The following is a 22,326-nucleotide window of genomic DNA, read 5'->3' on the forward strand; positions in this document are numbered from 1 at the left end:
TATGATTATTTTAGTATAAACTTCAATTTAAGATCAATTTTTGCAAGCTGTCTTGTTTGCCAGTATAATATTGCCAGTGCTTGGCAAGATAATTTGAAATTTCTTCTCTTGCTTCAAAAAAATATTTCATATATCAGAAGGCCAAGAAAAAATATGTCACTTCTCACAGGGTTTTAAAGTTGATGTTAACTTGACTTGAAATCAACTAAGTTGATTTCACGCTTGACTTCAGAAGGATGGTTTTCATCAAAATCAACCTACTTGTATCCATGTCAGAAATATGGGAGAGTGATAAAAGCAGATGAGGGCAGTGTAAAGGAGGTTTTGCAAGCAAAACGTGCTTGTTTTCTGCCAAGCTTTTCACTAAAGTACAAATATGGCCAAAATCACGTCAGCCAGGAGGATCCCGAGTGCTTGGTACAGCAAGAACTTCACCCACAACTGTGAGGACACGGCAGGGCACTGTTTGGCAAAAAATGACAGCTGAAATGAGAGATACCGTGCTGATGTGAAGATACTTGGAACTGATGTAACAGACAGAAATACTTGGAAATTTCTTTAGAACGCGTTTGTTAATTTATCTATTTGAGTAAAATACTCTTGGTCTTTTATGTACTGAGTCAGGATGGTGAGTGGTTAGGAAGGGTTTTGCTTTATCCAAAAGTTATCTGTATTCAACTTTCTCTAACTCGTTTGAGGAGGAGTGTGTGCTGCACAGAGTCCAAGTGTGTCAACTCCCTTTAGTAATTCCTGTGCTCTATTGTTTCACCCAACATCATTTATCTTTGAAGTCACTGTATACATCATTAAATGTCTTTCATTAATACATTACGTGAAAGTATAGTAATCTTTTCAAGAAGTTGAAAGAAGGATTTACTACATTTAGCTTCTATTGTATTCTAAGCTTTTAACTGTTGCTAATTTTTTGTCCCAAAAATGGTCAATGGTTGGAGGTATAAAGATTTCAACAACTGTTTTAAGGCTAAAACCGTCATTTTCTGTCCTTAATGTGCAGAAATGAGAGCAGTGCCAGTCCAGGAAGGTAGAGCTCTTTCTAAAACTGAATTTTCAGCTGCCAGTCACCATCCCTGTATCATACAGGCTGCAGAAAAGTAGCATTTTGATGACTGGGTAATATTCACTGCAAAACTGAGGTTTGGTGCAATGAAAGTGCTTTTTTAAAATTGAGATAAATTCCAGAAGGGAGTATTTGTTTTTAAACTGGAAATTCAAATAGCTCTTTAAGAATATCAATATTGTAAGGGGGGTTTGGATGAAGTTATAGATATTTTGGTACACCTCTAGTTTATTTCTTTGAAGACATTTGGAAAGATATTTACTTAAAACTGTTTTTACTGCAATTCCAATAAAACTGTATTTTGCATGTTCTCAGTAGGTGCATTATTGGGCCTTGGTTTCTGTATCAGTAGTGGGTAGCAAGTGCAGTAAGGGCTGACAGAGGAATAGTGGATGTGGACAGATAGATAAAGTCAGGAAAAAGTGTCATAATAGTTGTCTGGCAAATCTTATCACAAGGAAGATGTCTGTGAAGTATAGGAGCTTACAAGGGTGTGATATAGGAGAAGAGCCTGCATTTGCCAAAGGCACAGCTCACTCCATGGGGAGGGGAAAAAAAAAAACAACTCAAAACTTTTTTCAATCTATTTCTTTTTCCCTACTCCAGGCTACAAATTCCCATACTAATGAGGTGGTGGCAGTCAAGAAAATGTCCTATAGTGGAAAACAAACAAATGAGGTAAGATGAATAAAGCCAATTCTGCATGCAGAAGCTGTTGCAACCATAATGTAAATCAGAACAATGAAATTAGCTGCATATTTCATTTAACCCTAGCAGACCAGCTGCAGTAGCTGTTGCTCACTTTCATAGGAAGCACTGGAGGTTTGTGGAGGGAGAATGAGTTTATGCAAATTTTGACGAATAGTTCAGTTTAAGGAAGTGAATGGGAATTCAGAATGCTGTATGGTGGTTATTTCAGTAATAATTTCCGTAATAAGGGCATTAAGAGCACACTGGCTACTGGAACCATAACCACAGCTCACTGAGGTGTCCAATTGAAATGTACAGCCGACCTGAAACTCTTCAAGATCCATAGCCAAAAATTACATAGACACTGTATTCAGCATATCACTCTCACTTCAATTGTTGTTTGTTAGTTGCTCTTCTTATTTTTGCGTTGTGGTGCTTTGAACTTGGATTGACTCTGTTCATTTGAATTGGTGTGTTGATGTGTAGTGGAGAATGTGTTTGTTAAGAGCAAACAGGGATGTTTTAAACTCATTTTTCTTTGCTTGGTCTCCCACACATGCTGAGGTCTTCCAAATGTCAGTGGCTTTGTGCTGCGTTATAGAACAGCTAACTGCTGCTATCTCTACTACATGTAATAGGTGGTGGTGTCTTTTGGGGTGGGTGGGTTTGTTACAAAGTTTGAGACCACTGGACAATTCCATATGCAAAACAGTAGCAATGGTTTAAGTAAAATGTATTGCAGTTAAGATGAGGAAAAACCCCCCATATTTTGTGATCCTCAAGCTGTTCAAATATATTCGGGGGGGCTCTTGTTGCAATAGGGATCCAGACAACTGATGTACAGTTGTGTTTTTGCAACTCTGACTCTTACCATCTTCACATTTTAAAGTAGTTCTATGGTTGCTTTTCATACTGTAGTACAGTATGTGGTGTATGAGTATGTAGAGGATTAAGCAGAGAAATGTATTTATACCTTTTTGCACTTTATTTTATTAGAAATGGCAGGATATCATCAAAGAAGTCAAGTTTCTACAACAGCTGAAGCACCCCAACACCATAGAGTACAAAGGCTGTTACCTGAAAGAGCATACAGCGTGGGTGAGTGATGGGGCATTTAGAGATCTTCATGAGCAGAAAATGTACAGTACAGCAATCAGATATTCAGCACATGTGGTGTCTTTACATGCAGCAGTATTCATCCCATGCTGCCTGTAGTCCCTTTCATCTGAAAAAGCCTCCAGATAGTTTAATGGGAATAGATACTTAGGGTATGGGAACAAATCCCTGCTTCTCTGAGGCAGGCCTCTGTGTTCATGAAGATTAAACAATTATTATGGAACATCATGTACAACATCTCCTCGCAGACTTCTCAGTGCTCTAAACCTTCTTTACAACAATTAAAGATGTCTTGACATTGCTGGAATGTTTGGAGCATTTTGTTTTGTTCATAGCTTATTGCATTTCTTGCAACTTCGGTTTTATTTACTTCTACTGTTTCTCAGCCATTCAAGCAGTCACTGTTTGCGGGGGAGTGTCTACCCAATTATTTAAAAGCATGTTTTTTTTCTTGCAGTTGGTTATGGAGTACTGTTTAGGATCAGCTTCTGATTTGCTAGAGGGTAAGTTTTATATAGGCTTTGATTTTCTTCTTGTTAATGCCCCTTTTGAGTATAGTAGGAGGCTGTTTTCTCACAGACTGGTGCTTTGCAGATGGTAGAGGCAGTCTGACTGTGCTTCTCCATTCTGTAGCTAAAATGCCTGTGTTTGTGATACCAAGGGTAAGCTGAGACTTTCCTGGGAGGCCAGTGTTACATACAGTTGGCATGCACATTTATGTGTTGTAAAGTGAAGGTATAAATGTATATAGCTGTGTTCCTGTAAGTTGTGCCTTCTTTATGACTGAAACAGACTGCCTGTTTTCCTAATATCCATAACAGAAACCTACAGAGATCACCTTTGTTCTTGCCTTGTAGTTTGTTGGAATAATTACAGATGGTTTTATAGAACAAGAGACTGATATGACCTCAAAACTAGAACAGCAGCACCTGCACAGGAATAGGGAATCTAAGCTGAAGTTGCAAAAACTAGTACTCTTTGTGGGCCATATCTTTTATATCTAAGATATGGTCAGCCAAAGGCATATGCTGGTCCTATTTAGGGATATATGGAAGATGCTTTGGGACCTCTCTCTGTAGCTGGAATTCCTCATTTCCCTGTTTTTTCGACTACTGGGGAAAAAAGTAGAAAGTTTTCCTTGCTAAGGATCAAATGAGTATTTCAAATACATTTGGCAAGCTGCACTCAAGCATATCTCCTGGTGTTAACAGTAACTGTTGGCCTTAGCAGGAATGTGAATTAAAATGTGGTTTCCTGTGATGTGAAATACAGGCTGTGCATAGACTCAGAGCTGCTAATGGCCATCAGGCCACAGGAAACTAATATGATGATGATGATGTTCACCTCACAGCTGGCAAAATTGGTGAAGTTTCTTCTTTTTAAAAACACTTTCTCGGGAAAAGATCACACTTACTTTCTTACGGTTTTTCTTGAAATTTTTTCCATAGTTCACAAGAAACCACTTCAGGAAGTGGAGATCGCTGCCATCACCCATGGTGCCTTGCAGGGGCTGGCCTACCTGCACTCTCACTGTAAGATTCATAGGTAAGACTGGAGGTTGGTGCTGCTAGATGTCCTTCCATCTTCCACTCTCTGGAGTCTGAAAATCACTTTGCTGTGTTTAAGCAACTTTGGTAAAGGTTATTCTACCATAATTTTCTCTAATGGACATGTCAGTACTCCTAATGCCAGTGTAGATATATAAATAAAAGCTATTGGCTGTTAAGAAGTGCATTTTTTTGGTTGAAATAATTCTCTTCCATGTTAGCAATTTTTCTCTGCAGACCCCGGTAACAAAGAATACACCTGAATATTGGCAGTAAATCCTGACAGGAAAATATCACCCTAAAATTGCCAAATAAAGTGGAGTGATAGAGCTAGACTATTTTTAAGACTAGGCATTGTGAGAATATTTTTACATATGAGTAAGTAAAAACGCTTTCAAAAATTAGTCAATGAAAGTGTAAGTCAAGGGGAAAATTGATAAATTTATAAAAACCTTAGAAATCTGAGTGCACAGGCATAGGAAGATAATATAACAGGCTGCTTCTGGATGCAGCTCCTAGATCTGTCTTGCATGATGTGGTATTTTTCAGGAGTTTGGATTTTTTGACTTATTTGTCAGCAATGTTGCATGTTGCATTTTATGGGTTTTTTGTCTAATTTTGGGTACTACTGATGTGTCAGGGACTTGTGAAATGTGTGAGAACTACATTAGGGTTATGGGTGGGGAGTTGTCAGAATGAGGCAACTTGAGACTAATTATGAGGCTAAAAGCCTCTTTTTTAGTCTACTAGCAAGTTTGAGACAGAAAATTAGTATATCTGAGGCAGAGACAGTGAAGGATTTTTACAGAGACAGGAAATATTTGTCATTTGTTAGAATAACTGTTTGGCACATATCTATACATGGTTACTAAACCATATTTAAATGAAATATTTAAACATGAATGCCAACTTATTAAAATAAGATTATTTTTGATCATCCCTTTGCATATATGCCCTTACTTAAGCACAAAAATACCTGTTCTGAAATACTTTATGTGCTTTCAAAGCACACTGAATTCTTATTTATAATAAATGAATCCCCTGTATGGACACTGCTGAGAACTAGTTTTTCTTGATACTCATTAGAACTTCCTAACATGGTGAGATGAATATGTTGTAAATTCAGCGCTTTCACCTACTGAATACTAGCTACTCTGTGTGAACTTGTATGCTTCCTGTATATCAAGAACAAAGCTGGTTATTTCTCTTTCAAACTGGAAAAAGTTACTTTGCTGTTTCAGTGTGCCCAGTGCAGCCGTAAGGAAAGTTACTGCTGGAAGTACCACACAGGCCTTTCCTATCTAGCCAGTTTTCTTCCAAGAGGTATTCTGCCTTTTAATTTCTGAGATGGGAAGGCAAGTCTTCTCTCTCAGGAAAGAGAACCATCAGGAGAGTTCTACTTTTCTGATCGATGTTGTATTTGAAAAGGAGAGGCCACAGTGCCGTTTCCTAGCTTTGTTGTTCAGCACTGAGGAGTGCCGTGCTGGTGTGCACAGCCACAGGGGAACTGCGCACCTGGAGGGAAACACCGTGCTCCCCTCTGCTCTGCCGAGTTCCAGTAACACGGAGAAAAGTAAAGCAAATGCTGAATGGGAAGGGACCAAAGCTGGCAGCGGGACAGCGGTGGGCTCTCTGTCCCACATAAGGAAGGCAAAAGGAGCGTGCCCTGGAATGGAGGGACACCTTGTGGAAATGCAGGAGCAAAGCAAGCCTCCGGTCTCACCTCCTGAGCGTCTCTGCTTCCAGTTAGTTCCAATTATTTTCTGTTGAATTGCAGGCATGAGGCAAACCTAAGTTAGCAAATATGTTTGCTGATACCTCACATGTCTGCTGAGTCCTTTGTTGTACAGTAAAGGTAGCAGTGGAGCTGATGGCAAAGAGGACAGCCTGTGCTCTTTCTTTTGTACTTTTGAGGTGTTCATTCTCACACATACAAGACACCTTTAGCACTTGTCTTCCTGCAGAAGTGACAGATGTATAGGCCCAGAACACAAAGACATGTCAGGATATGTTTGAGTAGCACATGTGTGCAAAAAAAAAAAAAAAAAAAGATCCATAACACTAGTTTTGAAGTGATACTGTCCTGGGAATGGGGGGAATAAAGTTTCTTAGTCCAGCTCTGATGCTGAAATACTGTAAGTAAGTTCCTATCTCTGTGGCTCTCTTTATCCCAGCGTTGCCTGTCCTGTGTTTGTATCATGCTAAATTTAAAGGGTCTTTCAGCTTGCCTGTTCTGTGGGTCTGCAGTGATGCTGGATTTGTATTTGATGCACAAATCATTACACTTCAGCTGTTGTATGATTATTCAGTGTATGCTCTTCCTCAGCAGTGAATACAAGATAGATTTATTTCTCTTCCCATCTGTAAAATTAGCTGGTTTTCACAGGGCTGGAGTATGAGTGTGTTTGGCAATACACAGTAACTTGTTTGTGTTGGAGGTGTACCACTACTGGTAAGTGGCTTTGGTGTTTAAGGGACTCATAGGTGAACACCAGATAAGAAAAGCCGACATTTTTTTTCTTGATGCATTTTTTTTGTATAAAGACACATGATATTTTTTGAAGAGATTGCAAAGACACATTCCAGACTGTATACAGCCTGGCTGACAGTGATCCTGTACACATACTCCATTTATGTTGAGGATCTGCTTTTGCAAAAGCAAGTAACTTTGCTCATGGAGAGGCATCTGTGGCATATCTAGTGTGCAATTTTCCCTTTGCTTTTGAAGTGCTATATCAGGGTTTTAAGGAACTTTCACTATATTGTGATTTTCAGCTGGCAGTGTGTAAGTAGACTTGGATTTCTTAAAGCAATCCTCCTATTTTATGTCAAATGGGTGGAAGAAAAAAATATTTTAGATACAATGGGCAAGTCAGTCTCAAACTTTGAGTAGGGTCATTGCCAAGTGTCTGGGAAGGTATGCAAATTGATTTAATCTTTCTCAGCATTTCATGAGCAGTTAACTTGAAATTATCCCCCTTACTGCTGGAGTTTAGAAACTTACAGTACCAAAGATGTTGAATGTTATCTTGTGCCTTTTGTATTTGTGTCATTATTGTTAATATCTGTGTGAATTATCTGAGAGTTGTAGGAAGGATAAGGCAGCCTAGGGCATTTGAAATGTGAAAATAACGTCTGGTATTGTTTAAGGTGCCACAGCTGGGTATTAGGATGAATGTCTCCTGGATCTCAGTGTGGCGCCTCAACCTTGCAACCGTGGCTCGTCTCTTCTCTTCCCTCACCTCCTGCCCTTTTTGGGTACAGCCAGGTTTCCATTCCCAAAAAACCCCATGTGTCTGATTTCTCTAGCTTTCTGTAATACTAGACTTCTGAATATTCTCATGATTTTATGAATGTTTAATTAAGTTAGTGGACTTCTGTGTGTTTGTAAATTTTTGAAAGTTATTCTACTGTAACCAGAAGTATACTTTTCTTTTTTTCTTCTAAAGGGATATTAAAGCTGGAAATATTCTTCTAACAGAACCAGGTCAAGTGAAACTAGCTGATTTTGGGTCTGCATCTATAGTCTCCCCTGCCAATTCCTTCGTGGGAACGCCTTACTGGTGAGTAAAGCCTGCAATACTTCAGTCCTTTATAAGACTGCTCTCTTTCATTTCCAGCGTTTCACAATCTGAAAATAATACCTGGCATAAAAACTTTATTATTAAAAAGAAATTTTCTTAAAATCCCTGTGTCCCGCTCTTCAGGAAATGTGTTCTTTCTCAGTGCCCATGAGTAGAGGTAGGCTCTGCAGCACACTGAAATGGCACCAGTTAATGTTTTGACTGCTGTAATACCGTTGCCTTAAAAAATTATTAACACTTGCCATAGGTAATGGAACTTAGACAGCCACATGGAGAAGGGGAATCCTGTTAATCTGGCCATGCAGACTGGGAGTCACACAGCTACTTGAATTCTGTTTTGAAGAAACTTGCTTAAGGGTCACTTGAGTTGCTTGGTATTCCTACCATAGTGGACCAGCATAGCTTTATGCTCCACTTACTTTGTGACAGATGCCCCAGGCATTGATGGGGGGTCACCTATTGCCCAACCTCTGAACAAGTCCGTTTGGCAGGAAGCCTGCTTCATCTCTGAAGAACAAAAGTGAAGAGGCTGAATTTTTGCAGGCTGGGCACGCTGCTTGTTTTTCCCCACACTCATCCCTTTATTCTGGACTACCATATTTCCCCACTGTTCCAGACTTTCCCTGTTCCTTGCATAGCTATGCTCACAGGCTCCATATATCTGCTGGAAAATTCTCCAGGTGTGCCAATGGAAAACCCACTTGTCTCTGGTAAGGGTGCAGGTGATGCCTTTAGGACTCTTCCAGCCCTTGCTGTCTGCCTGCAGGTACAATGCCTTTGAGACTGATGTGGGTCTCCTGTGTGCCAGCATGTTGTGCTAACAGCAAGATGATCAGATTGGCCTCTTATTTACTTTCCTTTCTTGAACTGCCTCTTGGAAGAGTTGCTAGTGCAGGCAAGCATTGTTTCATTTCAGCATGGCTTTACTCAGCTCCATGCTGGCTCTGTAAATTCTGGTCCACTGCGCTGCTGGAGATACTGAAGCCATCTCATTTTAAGCTATGTGCTGGGAGTCACAATTTGTATCCCCTAACCTGCATGTTTTGCCCTGTGGTTGGTAGGATGGCACCAGAGGTGATCCTTGCTATGGACGAGGGACAGTATGATGGCAAGGTGGATGTCTGGTCTCTTGGGATCACGTGTATTGAGTTAGGTGAGTAAATACTTGGCAGCTGAGATGAATAATTAACTGTCTGCAATATTTATTAGGAAGTCCTGAAAAAAAAATGAAGATTCTTATTCCTCATAAGTGTGGGGTTTTTTTGTTTTTTTTTTTCTCTTTGAAAAGTGTGACTTGGAAAGCACTGACGAGTTAAATCTTTTGCTCACTGGCAAATCAAGAGCAAGCAACTAATGCTGCTATGCTTTGATGGTAATCTGGTGTGCTCACATTATTCCCGTAATAACTAGAGGTTTCTAGTCTTGTATGAGAACAAACTATGGTTTCTAGTCTGTATTTTTCAAGCTGGCTTTTGAGAAAGTTGTTCCAGCTGTTATGTCAAGGGAACTGGTGTCCTAAGAATTGTGTGTCAGAAAGGACCTACGTTTAATTTTCAATTCTTTTTGCTTCCCCACTCTCTGAAACAAAAATCTTCAATCTCAGCTGAAAGTTTGTAACATGAATCAATGTGGATAGGCTCTTTATATGAGAAGAGGGTTTGCACTGCAAAGGGCAAATGATATGCATCCACACAACCTGAAGCAGATGTAGGTGTGATAGCAGGTATACAGAGCAGATGTGTGCACTTTAAATTTGAATAGTGACATTGCATGTGCTGAGTAGATTATTTTCAAAGATAGTCTTCATATGGATTGTGCTTAACAGCAGTACATCAAGAATTTATTGTGAGAGTAAGTTCACTGAAATTGTTTTTATAAATGTTTAATGAGCAGAAATATATATGACATAACAAAGAGAGGGACATACAGAATGGGGAGAAATGCTGACCCCAATGTGGAGATGGTAATGGTGCAGATGACTGGTAACTTCCAGTTATTTTTCATGTGCCAGTGCTAATGCCTTGCTGACACAGTCTGTATTTTGATATAAAGAATGCCAAAATCAGAAGTTTTAGACTTCTGTTCTTCCACATGGCCACTAATTTTTTTTTGTGTGTGTGTGTGTAGTTTAGGTGTCTCAAGGAGTAAATCGTAGTGGTAGAATAGAGACTATGCTACCCCATGTAGGCACTGAGTCTTGATACTAGAATTTCTGTGGAGCTTTTCAGTCAAGAACCTCAGAGCCACTTGACATATTCGATGGGTTTACTTTTTTTAATATTACCCTTTTGAGAAGTATTAAACTTTTTATTTTTAAACTTTGAATTTCGTCTTTGCATGATTTTGTATATGAACATGGGGCCAGGTAGCACTGGGAGAAAATCTGTTGAGCACCACTTGGCTTTCTTTGAATGCTGATGTCTTAATTTCTTGTGTAGCTGAAAGTAGGTAGTGTTTAAATGAAAGAAAATGTGGTGGTTTGCATGCATGCTGCATGTCAAGAACAAGTGGTTGCTCTGACCTGACATGAACTTAAAAATGAGGCTGATTAGCATGGCTGACCTAAGGTGGTGGTGAAAACTTTTCTCAGTTTCTGTGTGAGATCTGCTGCACTCCTGAAAGGCCAGGGGCTGGTAGGTACGTGTCCTCTCGCTGCAAGGACTAGGAAGAATTTTAGTTAATGAGAGTTAATGACACATCTGACAAGTGAATTTGGCAACCTGTCCCTTGCTTTCATTTGTCATGGGCAGTCACTTGCAAGAGGCAGCCACTCTTTTCCCTTAATACAGACGCTGCAGCAGTGCAACAAAGATCTATAGGGACTGATACAGAAATTTCCTAGCTCTGACATGCTATATGTCTGAGCTCTGTTTTAGTCAGACTCTGCTGATTTTACTGTAGCAGGTCAGGTGTGAAATGTTGCAGTTAAGGTAAAATTTACTGGAAAGTTTTCATTATCATTTGCACACTCTTCTCTTTGAATTTCATCATCCCCTCTTCAAGTGAACCGCAGCTTTCCTTGAGTGGTTGTCCTGGCCTAACCTAGATTATTAAAATAATTAGTTTAAATGTGATGATGACAGTTAATGAGTTATTGATTTACCAGTGACACCTTGCTCATACTTCCATATCTTTCTCCTTTTCTTTCCAGACTGCCTTATCACACCTTTCTCTTCTCTTTCTAGCTGAAAGGAAGCCTCCACTTTTCAACATGAATGCAATGAGTGCCTTATATCATATAGCCCAGAACGATTCCCCTACGTTACAGTCAAATGAATGGTAAGAGAGCTATTACCAGATATTTTTTGTTTGTTTCCCTGAAAATGCTCTGCAACACTCTTTGCATGTTTAAAGTCTGACAAGAAAGGGTTTGTTGCAGCATAGTGATTTGACTGCGTTCTCAAACAATGCTCCTGTGTAGGCAGGCTCAATTTTGACCTTCTCTCACTTTGGCTGTGCTACAATCTAAATGTGTGGAGGTGTTAATTATGGAGCTGTAGATGCTGTAGGAATTAAAATATTCTTGAATGCATTAAACCAGCCATAGCTCAACATCAGCAAAGTTTACAGCTGCAAAAAATCCCTAACAGAAGAATTGTTAGCATTGTAGTGCATCCGTAATGTGGCAAAAGGGATTGGAGCAGTACACAGAATATAGAGGTAATTAGATTATTTTTTTTTTTTTTCTTTTTCCAGTGAGTGACTTTAAAAGTCATCAGGGCTCTGTGGCCATTAAATACTCGCCATGCTACAGGATTGTTGCAGAATCTGAGCTTTGAAACAAGAATGCTTTTTTTTATTCTGTGAGAGCAAAGGGGTTACCCTGTTTCCTGTTCTCTGTACCCAAGAGTAGAATAGCTTTCAAGTGATGTTTGGCAGAGTCTGCAGATGGCTCCTGGAGAGGTGTGAAGTTCCATCAGTTACACTGCTAGGCATTTAAGCAGCATCATTATTTCATTGCTAATCATGTTATCAAAACCACTCCACTTTAGTTTCCTTATCTCATTGTCTTGTGTTTTGTCCATTTTTCACAATTCAGAGAACTTAGTCTCATATGGCACACTGATAGCCGTGTTATTCTGTGCAGAATTTGCAATGCAGAGACAACTTTTGAATACAGTATAAGAATCAGTATTCTTGATTGCAAGTAGTTTGTTTACAGTCACCTGTTTGCTCTCTGTGGCTTTGAGAACACGAGGATTAAGCAAGGTGCCTTTTATGCTGCTTTCGAGTTCAATGGCACCTAGAAGATCAGTTTTCTTCTTTTCAGCTGTAATATAACCTCATTACATAGCCTATAGTTTTGTTGAACTTTGTATTAAGGCACTTTACAGAGTCAGCACTGCAAATGGTGAGAAGCTTCTAGAGAATAGAGCGCCATTTTATCAGCTAACTTAATGAGTGCATTTCTGGAGCTACCAATAATTTCATTGTCATCTGTTTTTAAGCAGTTGAAGTAAAATTGAAAATAGTCACTGGTGCACATAGTTCTTGTTTGGTTTTCAGTTTGTGGTTGAGGATAATTTTATGTTCGTGTTTGTTTCAAACAGTTTTTAACTGTTGAAAGAACTGATAGGATCAACTTACTCAGATTTTGGAAAAGCCCAGTTAATTTCTCTACCCTAGAATTTAAGAACAAATTAGTCAAGGATTTTCTTGTGCATTACACTAATAAGTTTTCATATATTCCAGATCCTAAGCTGCATTTTCATTTAGAACTTTTTTTTTTATTTACAGGTCAGACTCCTTTAGGGGATTCGTTGATTACTGCTTACAGAAAATACCTCAGGAAAGGCCATCATCAACAGATCTGTTACGGGTAATTTTTAAAATATTTTCCAAAAATTTTGGAAAAATCTGTTTGTCTACCAAATAATTTTAAAGACAGAGAACAAATATTTGCCCTTTCAAAAAAAAAAAAAAAAAATCGTTGGTTTTACTCTCATCTGAATCAGTAAAGTTTTGGAGTCTGCTAAAGAGTATTTTAGGCTGGCTGTTTCCTGACTTTGCCTGTTATGTCAGTCACAATTCTCTTTATAACATGATGCTGAAGAGTCAAACAGCTGGAGAAAAGTAGAGGTAGGCTGTGTGGTAAAACAGTTATACTGTTGAGTGAGGAGTTATTTGGGGGAGTGGCCCAGCACCCTCCTCTTACATCCCAGAGCTCTGCAGAAGTTATATTTGTATTAGAGAACTTGCAAGCCTCATGGGATACTAGTGTAACAGTTATTTAAGTTAAAGGAAAGACCTCTCATCAGGACGGGGATAGAAGGATTTAATCTTGATTTTTATTTTTTTAAATAATTCTTTTATCAAGACAATGCTGTACATACTTTTAACTGCAAGTGTTATCCAAGGACAAATGGGTCCAGAGCTAGTTTAGTTACATCTGTGCTGCAGAAGTGAATTCCAACCAGTTTTCCTTGGAGGCAGGATTTAGGAGTGTTTCCTACTGTTCTGATAAGGAATTTTCACCAGCCTTTCTGTATGCTGTGCTGTCAGTAGGATGCCCTGAGTTGTGACCATGCTGCAGTATGTGGTCTCTGAAAAAGCAGGCAGAAATAAGGGAGGAAACTGGAAGCAACCCTGTTTGCCCTCTAAATGAGGGCAGAAGGAGTGGGGAAACTATAACTTGGTGCAGCTTGTGTGAAAGTGAAGAACTTTTTGGATCAGTTACTCAGTTTTGCATAAAGCAATGTAACTGTTAACTTGCTGATGCTCTTTCTTGGGCTTTTTTTCTGCTTACCTTCTCTCGTTAAAGGAAAAAATGTTACTTTTCTGTTGTGTAACAAGCAGTACTTGCTACAAAGCGTATATGCAATTTCAATGAGATTTAAGTCTTGTAATTTGCTACAGACTTTCTCTGTGGAAGTGATAGAAAATCTAAAAAGCCATTTTAATTGCTACTGAAAATCTAGACTTAACAGCCTTCATAAGATGCACAGGCAATAGCAAATCTTTTGCAGAGCTAGTAGTACTTTGAGAATTATGCTCCACATGATCAGAGGATTGAGCTCTTAATAAAGATTAACAGATAGTGGCTGATTATTTAAAGGAACATGGGTATTAGAAATGGAAAGAGACTGTATGACTTAGGTTTATCTCCTGGCCAGAGCAGGATGTTCTGTGTGGGGTTTTCTGAGCTGTCCTGTCTTGGGTTTTTTGGGTTTTTTTTTGACAGATGTAGATGAAGTTCAGGAAGGTTATCTTGACCTTTTTTCTCTAGTAATGCTAATGTGAGCATGATTAATTCTTCATCTGTTCATACCTTTTGAATATGTATATTTTCATGATCTTTCTGCCTGATCTCAGCTGTGCTCTATTCTTGTAAATCATTTATTTGGGCCTTTCTGATTCACTTTCTGGTTTGTTTTTTGGGGTTATTTTGGTGGGGTGTTTTTTTTTTGTCTAAAGTTCCTCTGGCTGGATGGGTAATTATGGCACTAATATACACACCGTGAAGTGTTACTCCAGGTGTGACTGTGTGGGAGCTGGGAAAGGCTGGCTCTGCTCTGCTCTGTGATGTTACAGTAGGAGGTTTCAAAGCTGTGTTCTTTTGACTGCTGTCTGGTGCAGAATCCCTGACAAATTTATTGATTAGTGCCAACTGTAATCCCTCTTCATATTATTACTTACCAAACATACTCTGTATCTATTTTTTTCTCTGTGTTTCCAAATACCATGGTTTTTTCAACTTCTCTCTCTAGTCATGCAGTGTTGTATTTCTGTGTTTCTGATCTCCATTTTCCATACATTTCTTTGTCCTAGATGGGCTCTGAGTAATTCCTCTTGATTCATTAACATCTTGTAATGTGTTCGCTGCTTCTCTATATTCATGCATCATACTTAGTTGTTAAAAGTAGCATTAACTACTTCCCCTAATCAAACCACCAAAACCAAAAGTTGTTTATATTGTTTTAATACTTTCTATACTGAACCCAATTAATTGGAACTTGTTTTGGAAATAACTGTATTGTTTTGGAAAGTGCCTTGTATGGGTTCATGCCAAGAGCTTGTAGGAGGGGGACCTATGCTGGGTGTGATGTGTCCAGAATTTGCCAAAGTTTTGTCAGTGAATCATAAATGAGTTCCAATTTAACTCATTGGGTTTCAGTTTACCTGAGAAGTATAAGAACTGCTTGGAACTCCAAGGGCTTTGTGTTTGGGAAATTCAGGAGCAGCTTTCCGTTAGAAGGTAGGGATGTGTGAAATCCTGTCCAGCCCCTTTTCCATAAGGTTTTTTTCTTTTGAGTATTTCCTTTCTTTAAAATTGATCAGTGGCCCTGCTATTCCTCTGGTTGCCGTACATAGCTGCTGGTGAGAATTGCATGGCATGCTGCTGTTCCACACCAGGTAAACAGGACTCAGTTTTTCCTTAAATATTTGAGCAGAGGAATTGCTAGCTCCATTGAGCGTTTTGCTTTATTTCCACAGTAGGTTAGATTGCTGCTCTGTGTCTACCTGACAGCCTTTTCATGCTGATTTTTGTTCTAAGGCTACCATTCAGCCTTTGTTTTATGGCTTCTCTTGTTGCTCTTTCAGCTCAGTAAAATGCATTTTCATGGATGTTTCTGAGCCTCTTGGTTCTTGAAGAGAGAAATCGAAACCCTGCGCTCTTTACTGAACAGCTAGCTTTGCACTCGCTTCTGTCCTTGCTTTAAGCCTAGACCATATAGAATATTTAACTCTTGCGCCTTCACTCTCCAGGTAAAGGCTGATGAACGAGCTTGTTTGTACTCTCTCTTCGGCGCCTGGTATATTTTTTTTTTCCTGTGATACATTTGTGCTGTGGCACATAACCAGCGTTTTGTTCTCTGGTTCTGCTTGCAGCACCCTGACAATCCTTTGACCAGCTAATAGGTTTATGTTGTGGGTTTCAGAATGATTCATTCATGTGGATTGGCAGCCTTTCTGCTCTCTAGGAATAGTGTAAGTTCATTGAAGGATATGATTTCATGAGTACCTTAGGTTGGAGTCTGTGCAAACAATTGGAGCTGAGATCTTAAATCATGTATATTCAGTCTTTTCATTTGGTTTTAGACTTTCAGAACAGTACCCTAGATGTTCCTTCCTGCAGTAGCTCTCCATAGAGCTTGTTAGATTATAAGATTGAAGATCTTTTTGTCTTTTGAGGGATTTTCACTTGTGTGTGGTAAACAGGGATAGAGCAGATATTTTGGGGCCACATTTTCTTAGAGAACTGAATTTTAAATGAGGTATTTGAGAATGAATTCAGTTTCCATTCACTATCCCAGACGAAAATAGTCAAATGACTGTAGTGATATTAAAGTGCAGTTGAAATAAAAAATAAATTACACTCTCCCAACTATCTCACCCATATTTTTCACTTTAAAAATTTAATTATAAAATTTGTTTTAAACAGTTTTTCTCTATTTTTTTCAGCTTGCATGATATTCCCAGGAGACTTGAGTTCTGTTAGTTACTCTTCCAGCCAACTTGGTACATGCCTTTAGACTAACCTCTTCCTCCCTTTGAGTCTGTTTTGTTTTTGTTGTTTGCTTGGGGTTGTTTTTCTTTCGGTGTGGAGAAAGGAGACAAATTAAGTCCTTTCAGCCATCATTTCTTAGAGTTGCAGAGTACCTAGCAGAGGGGTGCCTACATCTTTTATGTGCAATTTAGACAATCAGATAATGGAAGTGAGCAGTCAGAATTGTATTCTTGTTATGCAAGAGCCTTTTGGTTTTCCCTTTCATGCCCTACAGTTTCCATGTCGCATCCTGATATTTGAGTAGTGCTTGAAGATGAAGCACATAGTCTTTCCTGTGAAATTAGTATTTGCAGTGCTAAAGAATATGCATAAACAATTAGACAGTGGACATATAGGATGGATTTAAGTTCAGGATTGTTGTTGCAAATGCATTACTGCTTTCTAAAAATCACCTACAATGAGATAAAAATGGTTACCTTTTTTCTAATCATAGATAAGCTGCAGATTGTTGCTGTTTACAGAGAAATAAATAGAGGTTGTCTGTGTTGAGGAGCAGAAATTACTCATTTTGCTTCTGTGTGAAATGATGTTTAGAACTTTTAGCTATAATTCAAACATAAACACCATCACTACTAGCAAAAAATTGATAGTGAAATGACTTGCTGTCTCCATTAGCAAAACTCAAATGCACAGCAGTTTGAATTCAATTAAAGACAAGAAATAAGCCTGTGGCCTGATACTGTCCATGTTTGTTTACAAATCATTAAAAGAAGATCAGCTCATCCTTTCAACTTTTTTGTATATAAGACTCCTGTTTAAAGGAGGACTGGGTCTCATCTATTGGTTACTCCAGCTACAGTTGGATGTATTAGTTCTTGAACTTGAGGAATGACAACATGTCTCAGATAGAGATGCTTTCCCTGCCCGATGGGACCCTGAGTTCACCAGATGTGGAAAGGCCTGTAAGGCCAAGTGAGCAGATGTGACCCCCCCTGAGAATTTCTTTACAGGTGAGCTCCAGCTCTTGAGGCACTCTAACAAAAGACCATCATAGCATTTGCAGCACAGTGTAAAGAACAATTTTTTTTTTTTTCCCATTTCTCTTTCATTGTTAATGTTTCTAGAGATGTGTTGAAGCTCGTTGTGCCTTCAGGCCATCTTCTGTGGTACATACTGTCCTGGTTTAACCCCAGCTGGCAACTAAGCACCACGCAGCCACTCACTCCTCCCTCAGGTGGGATGGGGAGGAGAATCAGAAAGAAACAAAAGTAAAACTTGTGGGTTAAAATAAGAACAGTTTAATACTTGAAATAAAACGTAATGATGATTATGATAATAGTAATGAAAAGGAAAATAACAAAAAGAGAATGAAATAAACCCCAAGAAAGTAAAGTGATGCACAATACAATTAATGTCTCACCACCCACTGACTGATGCCCAGCCAGTCCCCAAGCAGTGATCTGCCCTTCCTGGCCAACTCCCCCCAGTTTATATACTGGGCATGATGTGATATGGTGTGGAATGTTCCAGTTGGGGTCAGCTGTCCTGGCTGTGTGCCCTCCCAGCTTTTTGTGCTCTCCAGCCTTCTTGCTGGCAGAGCATGAGAAGCTGAAAAATCTCTGATGTAGTTTAAACTCCACATAGCAACAACTTAAAACATCAGTGTGTTATCAACGTTATTCTCATACTGAATCCAAAACATAGCACTATACTAGCTACTAGGATGAAAATTTACTCTATCCCAGCTGGAATGAGGAGACATACTAAGCAACATACCCAACTGTAGCGATACCGTATAAAATATTGGCAAGTGTATACTTAGACTGTTTACTTTGGTTGGAGGATAAATGGGAAAGCTGCAACGCTTTCATACTCTACTGCCAATTGTACAGTACAGGAAAATGTCTGTTAAGTCAGAGAAGAGCTTTTAATGATATACTTAAATTCCACTGAAGAATTTACTATGAAACCTGTACTTAAAACCTGCGCTTCTAGTACCTCCTTAGCAAAAGTTGGTAAGAACATGATTTTTACTTGAGTATAAAAAAACCCCTTGCAGTCTTCCTACTGGTTTTATGTAAGAATTGGAATAAATAGATGCAGGATAAATTTTTACTTGTAGTTTAGGCAGGTAGTCTTGCAGAATCAGGATCGATTCTTCTTTGTCCTATATGCATTTTGTTCATTCTAAAGCCCTATACCTTTGTAAAGTTTGAAGTGGCACAGTCTTGTACCAGTGTGCTTCAAGTGAATGAGCTCAGGAAGGGACAAATCAGCTGTGTTGCCTGGATTGGTCAGAAAACCTGACCCTGGTCCAAACTGTTTCACTTCAGAGAAAGTGAAACAAGGAGTCAGGGCTCAAGAGAAGGGTCAGCCAGAGCTCACACTTGTCCATCAACTACCCAGCTCGTGCTGCTGCTGCTGGGCCTGTGTGCACGTGTACGCACGCACATCAGTTTCACGTAGCAAAGTGATTTTGCCTTGCTCCTCTGTACTCTACATTTGATTGGGTTCTGTGCTTAAGCAGATCTTCTGACTTCTGAACAAAACATTTTGCAGCCTGAGCTTCAAAACTCATAGTGCGTAGCATGATTGGTTTGGTTGTTTGGCAATAGTGATGAGCATGGTTGGTGTATTCAGTGCTTAGTGTGTATGGAGTCTTTCATAATGGATATTACTAATTATTGAATATGAATAGACCAGTTACTGAATATGAACTGTCGTTTCAGGTGTCTCAGAACAGTCACTGTGTCCCTGTTTTTACATCAAACATACTAGTGTCATGTCTGCAACCATGTGTTCTATTTCCTTTAATTTAGCATGATTTTGTTCGCCGAGACCGACCACCAAGGGTACTAATAGACCTCATACAAAGGACAAAAGATGCAGTACGTGAACTGGATAACCTTCAGTACCGGAAAATGAAGAAAATCCTTTTCCAGGAGACACGGAATGGCCCACTGACCGAGTCTCAAGAAGAGGAGGAGGTATTTTTATTTTGTTACCCCATTTGCACTGTTATAGATAATTTTAGGGCACGTGAGATGTTCCTGTCCTTAAGGTGGCAGAACAAGCACAGCCTAGGTGAGGATGCAATCCATGTTGTTGGAATATCATCTGGATCAGCAGAGAAACAGGATAGGATAACAAACAATAGTAGCCTTTACTAAGTTAGATGTGCATTTATTGGCAGTTTTAAAACTTCGTTGTTTTTTTTTTTTGTTTTTTTGGTTTTTTTTCTCAAATAATGACCTTTCTTCTGAAAGCTTTAGGGAAGAAACTCATTTGGAGGGAGATTGTCTGTGAGAAGAAAGTGGCTCACAGCCTGTGTGAAGGAGGGTCTGTTGATCAAGCTCCAGTCCAAGCTTTTATTTGTCATAAGCACAGTCAAGACCACCTGATTAATGTTAGTATTTTTTCAAGTACCATAACTTTACTGTAAAGTAATTGAGCTATCATGAACTGAAAAACAAATTGCCAAATTAATAAGACTTATTTCTCAAAATTCTTTAATGTTAAAGAAGAAAAGGGTTAAAGACATAAAATTCGGCTTCAGTTTAAATCTTGTAATAAACAACCCCCTTAATCAGTGTATGATGACACTAACAGTGGCTTAGAGAAGGAAACCAGTCATTTTTCAATTGATGAGCTTAGATGGAAATGAATGTCATTTGGTGCAGGCACATTGGATAAATAAATCTATGACTGGTTCTCAACAGAAAAAATGGATAGGCAAATTGATGTTTGTATTCCTTTTTGCTACAGTATAGCCAGATAATATGTAGTGAGATGCCCAAACTCAGCATATATTCAGGGACTTGGTTTTGAGGTTCGTGTATGTCAAATGTTCCTTTAAAGCTAAACCAGAGCTCTGGTTTAATAAATGGGTGAGTTTGGGTGTCATGTAGGAGAGCATACGGAAGGAGGAGACTGGCATTTAGCGCTGTCCTTCACTTTGAAGGAGATGCACAAAAGGAGCAAGAACGGCAACCACTGTGATTAAAGCTATCAAGTGCTTCTGTTCTAACCCTCCAGCTAGCCAACTTCTGAACATTGGGCTTAGTTGGGGGGTGGGGGGATTGTCAGACTTTTGCACTGAAACCCTCAAGCTTTCTCTACCCATGTGTGAAAAGCATGTGTGAAAACCCTGAGTGACAGGGGAGGAAAGTGCAAGGGAGTGGGTTTCCCACTTGACTGTTCAGCAGATCCAAACTGAACAGCTAAGTGGGATACATGTGGTAGTAGCTGATTCCAAAATGTATCTTTTTCTGCTCCTCCTGTCCCCATTCCTCAAAAGAGGGTGGTGGTGGGGGAAAGATACCGTATCTCCAGGAATTAACACTCTGAGGCTGACACTCTGCATGTGCACAGCATGCTCTGCACTGCGTTTTACCACTGAGGTTGTGCACCAGGAAAGGCTATATTGCTCGTCTGCATCGCTAACTTGGCAGGGAAAGGAAAACATAGCACGTGCTTCAGTTACTACTTAACTGGTTAACAGAAGCTGCTCAGCTCTAAATGCCACAAGACAGTTCCTTTTTCTACCTTAGACTTTCTAAAGTGGAAAAGAAGTATTACAGACTTTTAACACTCAAAATTTATTACTAATGCTTTCCTCAGAGCTCTTTCAAAAAAGTTAAGGTCATTTGGAAAGTATTCAAGTCAGGAAGTCAGTGTTAAGGTTGCATATGTGATCTCATCTCTGTCCTTTGTGGATACACATTCACTAATTATGTAGCTGTATTCTCATCTCGGATGCTTCATTATGTTACTTCTTCCGCAGCTTTATATAAGCATTCTGGAAATATTCCATTCTCATGTGCATATGTTCTCTGTAAAACAGTAGTATTTTATATTTTGGATTTTAAGTGCTCTCACAGAGGCTCTGAATGATCTGCTGATTGCTTAAAAAATAATCACACAATCACATACAAATCTGTCAAACCTGTCAATTTTATCTTTCAGTTTCCAATAGAATGAGTACCCTGTTAATTGACTGGTAATGTAATTCTCCCCAAGCTCCCTTTGGAGGCCAGGACTGGGTGCAGTAGCAAGCCATTCATTTTAGTGTATCAAGACTCTTTCAAACCAGGAGCTGAAGGATGTCCAGAGTTCTCAGTCCTCACTGTGAACTCCTTGCAAGCCTCTTCAGTGCCACTAGCTAATTACAAAGGACTCCATAAATTCTCCATATCGGTCCAGATTAAGCTCATACTCTGGGGTTACTGTGCTTGTATGAGTATGCAGCAAGAAAAAAAGGCTGCTAACTTCTTATATTTGTCTGTAGAATCAAAAACATATCCTCTACAAGGAATATTTATTTATGTATGTCTAAGTAGATTACAACAGTTTTAATCACTGTAATAACGCAGGCTCTTCTGAGTCAGCTGCTTAGAGATGAGTGAAGAATTTATCTTGGCCAAAAACACAAGGTTAAAGGTGTTAGCTTGACAAAATGTAATTGCTGACTGCTTGGGACATGGAGGTTAAAACCTCTACACCTGTTAAGCACCACGTGATATTTATCAAATACTAAACAAATGGTTCGTTGTCTTACATCTGATTCACAAAATGTGTTGCAGCATATCCTGACTTGGAACATTGTTTTAATACAAACATAGATTGCTCCTTTTAATTATAAGACTTCTTCCACCAGCCATCCAGTATTCCTGGATGTCTCCTATTGAAGCCAAGAGCCATACCCAGACTTACTGATATGTGGAAAAAGTGGCTTGAAGCCTGATGTAGTAAGATAGCTTTTGCATTTTCCCCTGCAAACTGCCCCGTACGGAATCTTTCATAACCCAAGCAGCCTTGAGAAATGTAGTTGCCACAATAACGAGCAAAGAACCTTTAACTCTG

At 39.2% G+C, this 22,326-nt stretch overlaps 1 protein-coding gene across 1 annotated transcript in view; it reads left to right on the top strand.

The window, feature by feature from the left end:
- Positions 1–22,326, top strand: part of TAOK3 (TAO kinase 3) — a 92,546-nt gene that overhangs the window by 45,211 nt on the left and 25,009 nt on the right. The window contains exons 5-13 of the mRNA XM_074920708.1: positions 1,685–1,756; positions 2,765–2,866; positions 3,342–3,387; positions 4,333–4,429; positions 7,881–7,994; positions 9,077–9,168; positions 11,201–11,294; positions 12,753–12,834; positions 19,284–19,451. Of these exons, the coding sequence (XP_074776809.1) occupies positions 1,685–1,756; positions 2,765–2,866; positions 3,342–3,387; positions 4,333–4,429; positions 7,881–7,994; positions 9,077–9,168; positions 11,201–11,294; positions 12,753–12,834; positions 19,284–19,451 (867 nt within the window). The remainder of the gene's footprint in view (positions 1–1,684; positions 1,757–2,764; positions 2,867–3,341; positions 3,388–4,332; positions 4,430–7,880; positions 7,995–9,076; positions 9,169–11,200; positions 11,295–12,752; positions 12,835–19,283; positions 19,452–22,326) is intronic.

Source organism: Athene noctua, chromosome 17 (genome assembly GCF_965140245.1).
Source record: "Athene noctua chromosome 17, bAthNoc1.hap1.1, whole genome shotgun sequence".
In the NCBI taxonomy this organism is placed as follows: Eukaryota; Metazoa; Chordata; class Aves; order Strigiformes; family Strigidae; genus Athene; species Athene noctua.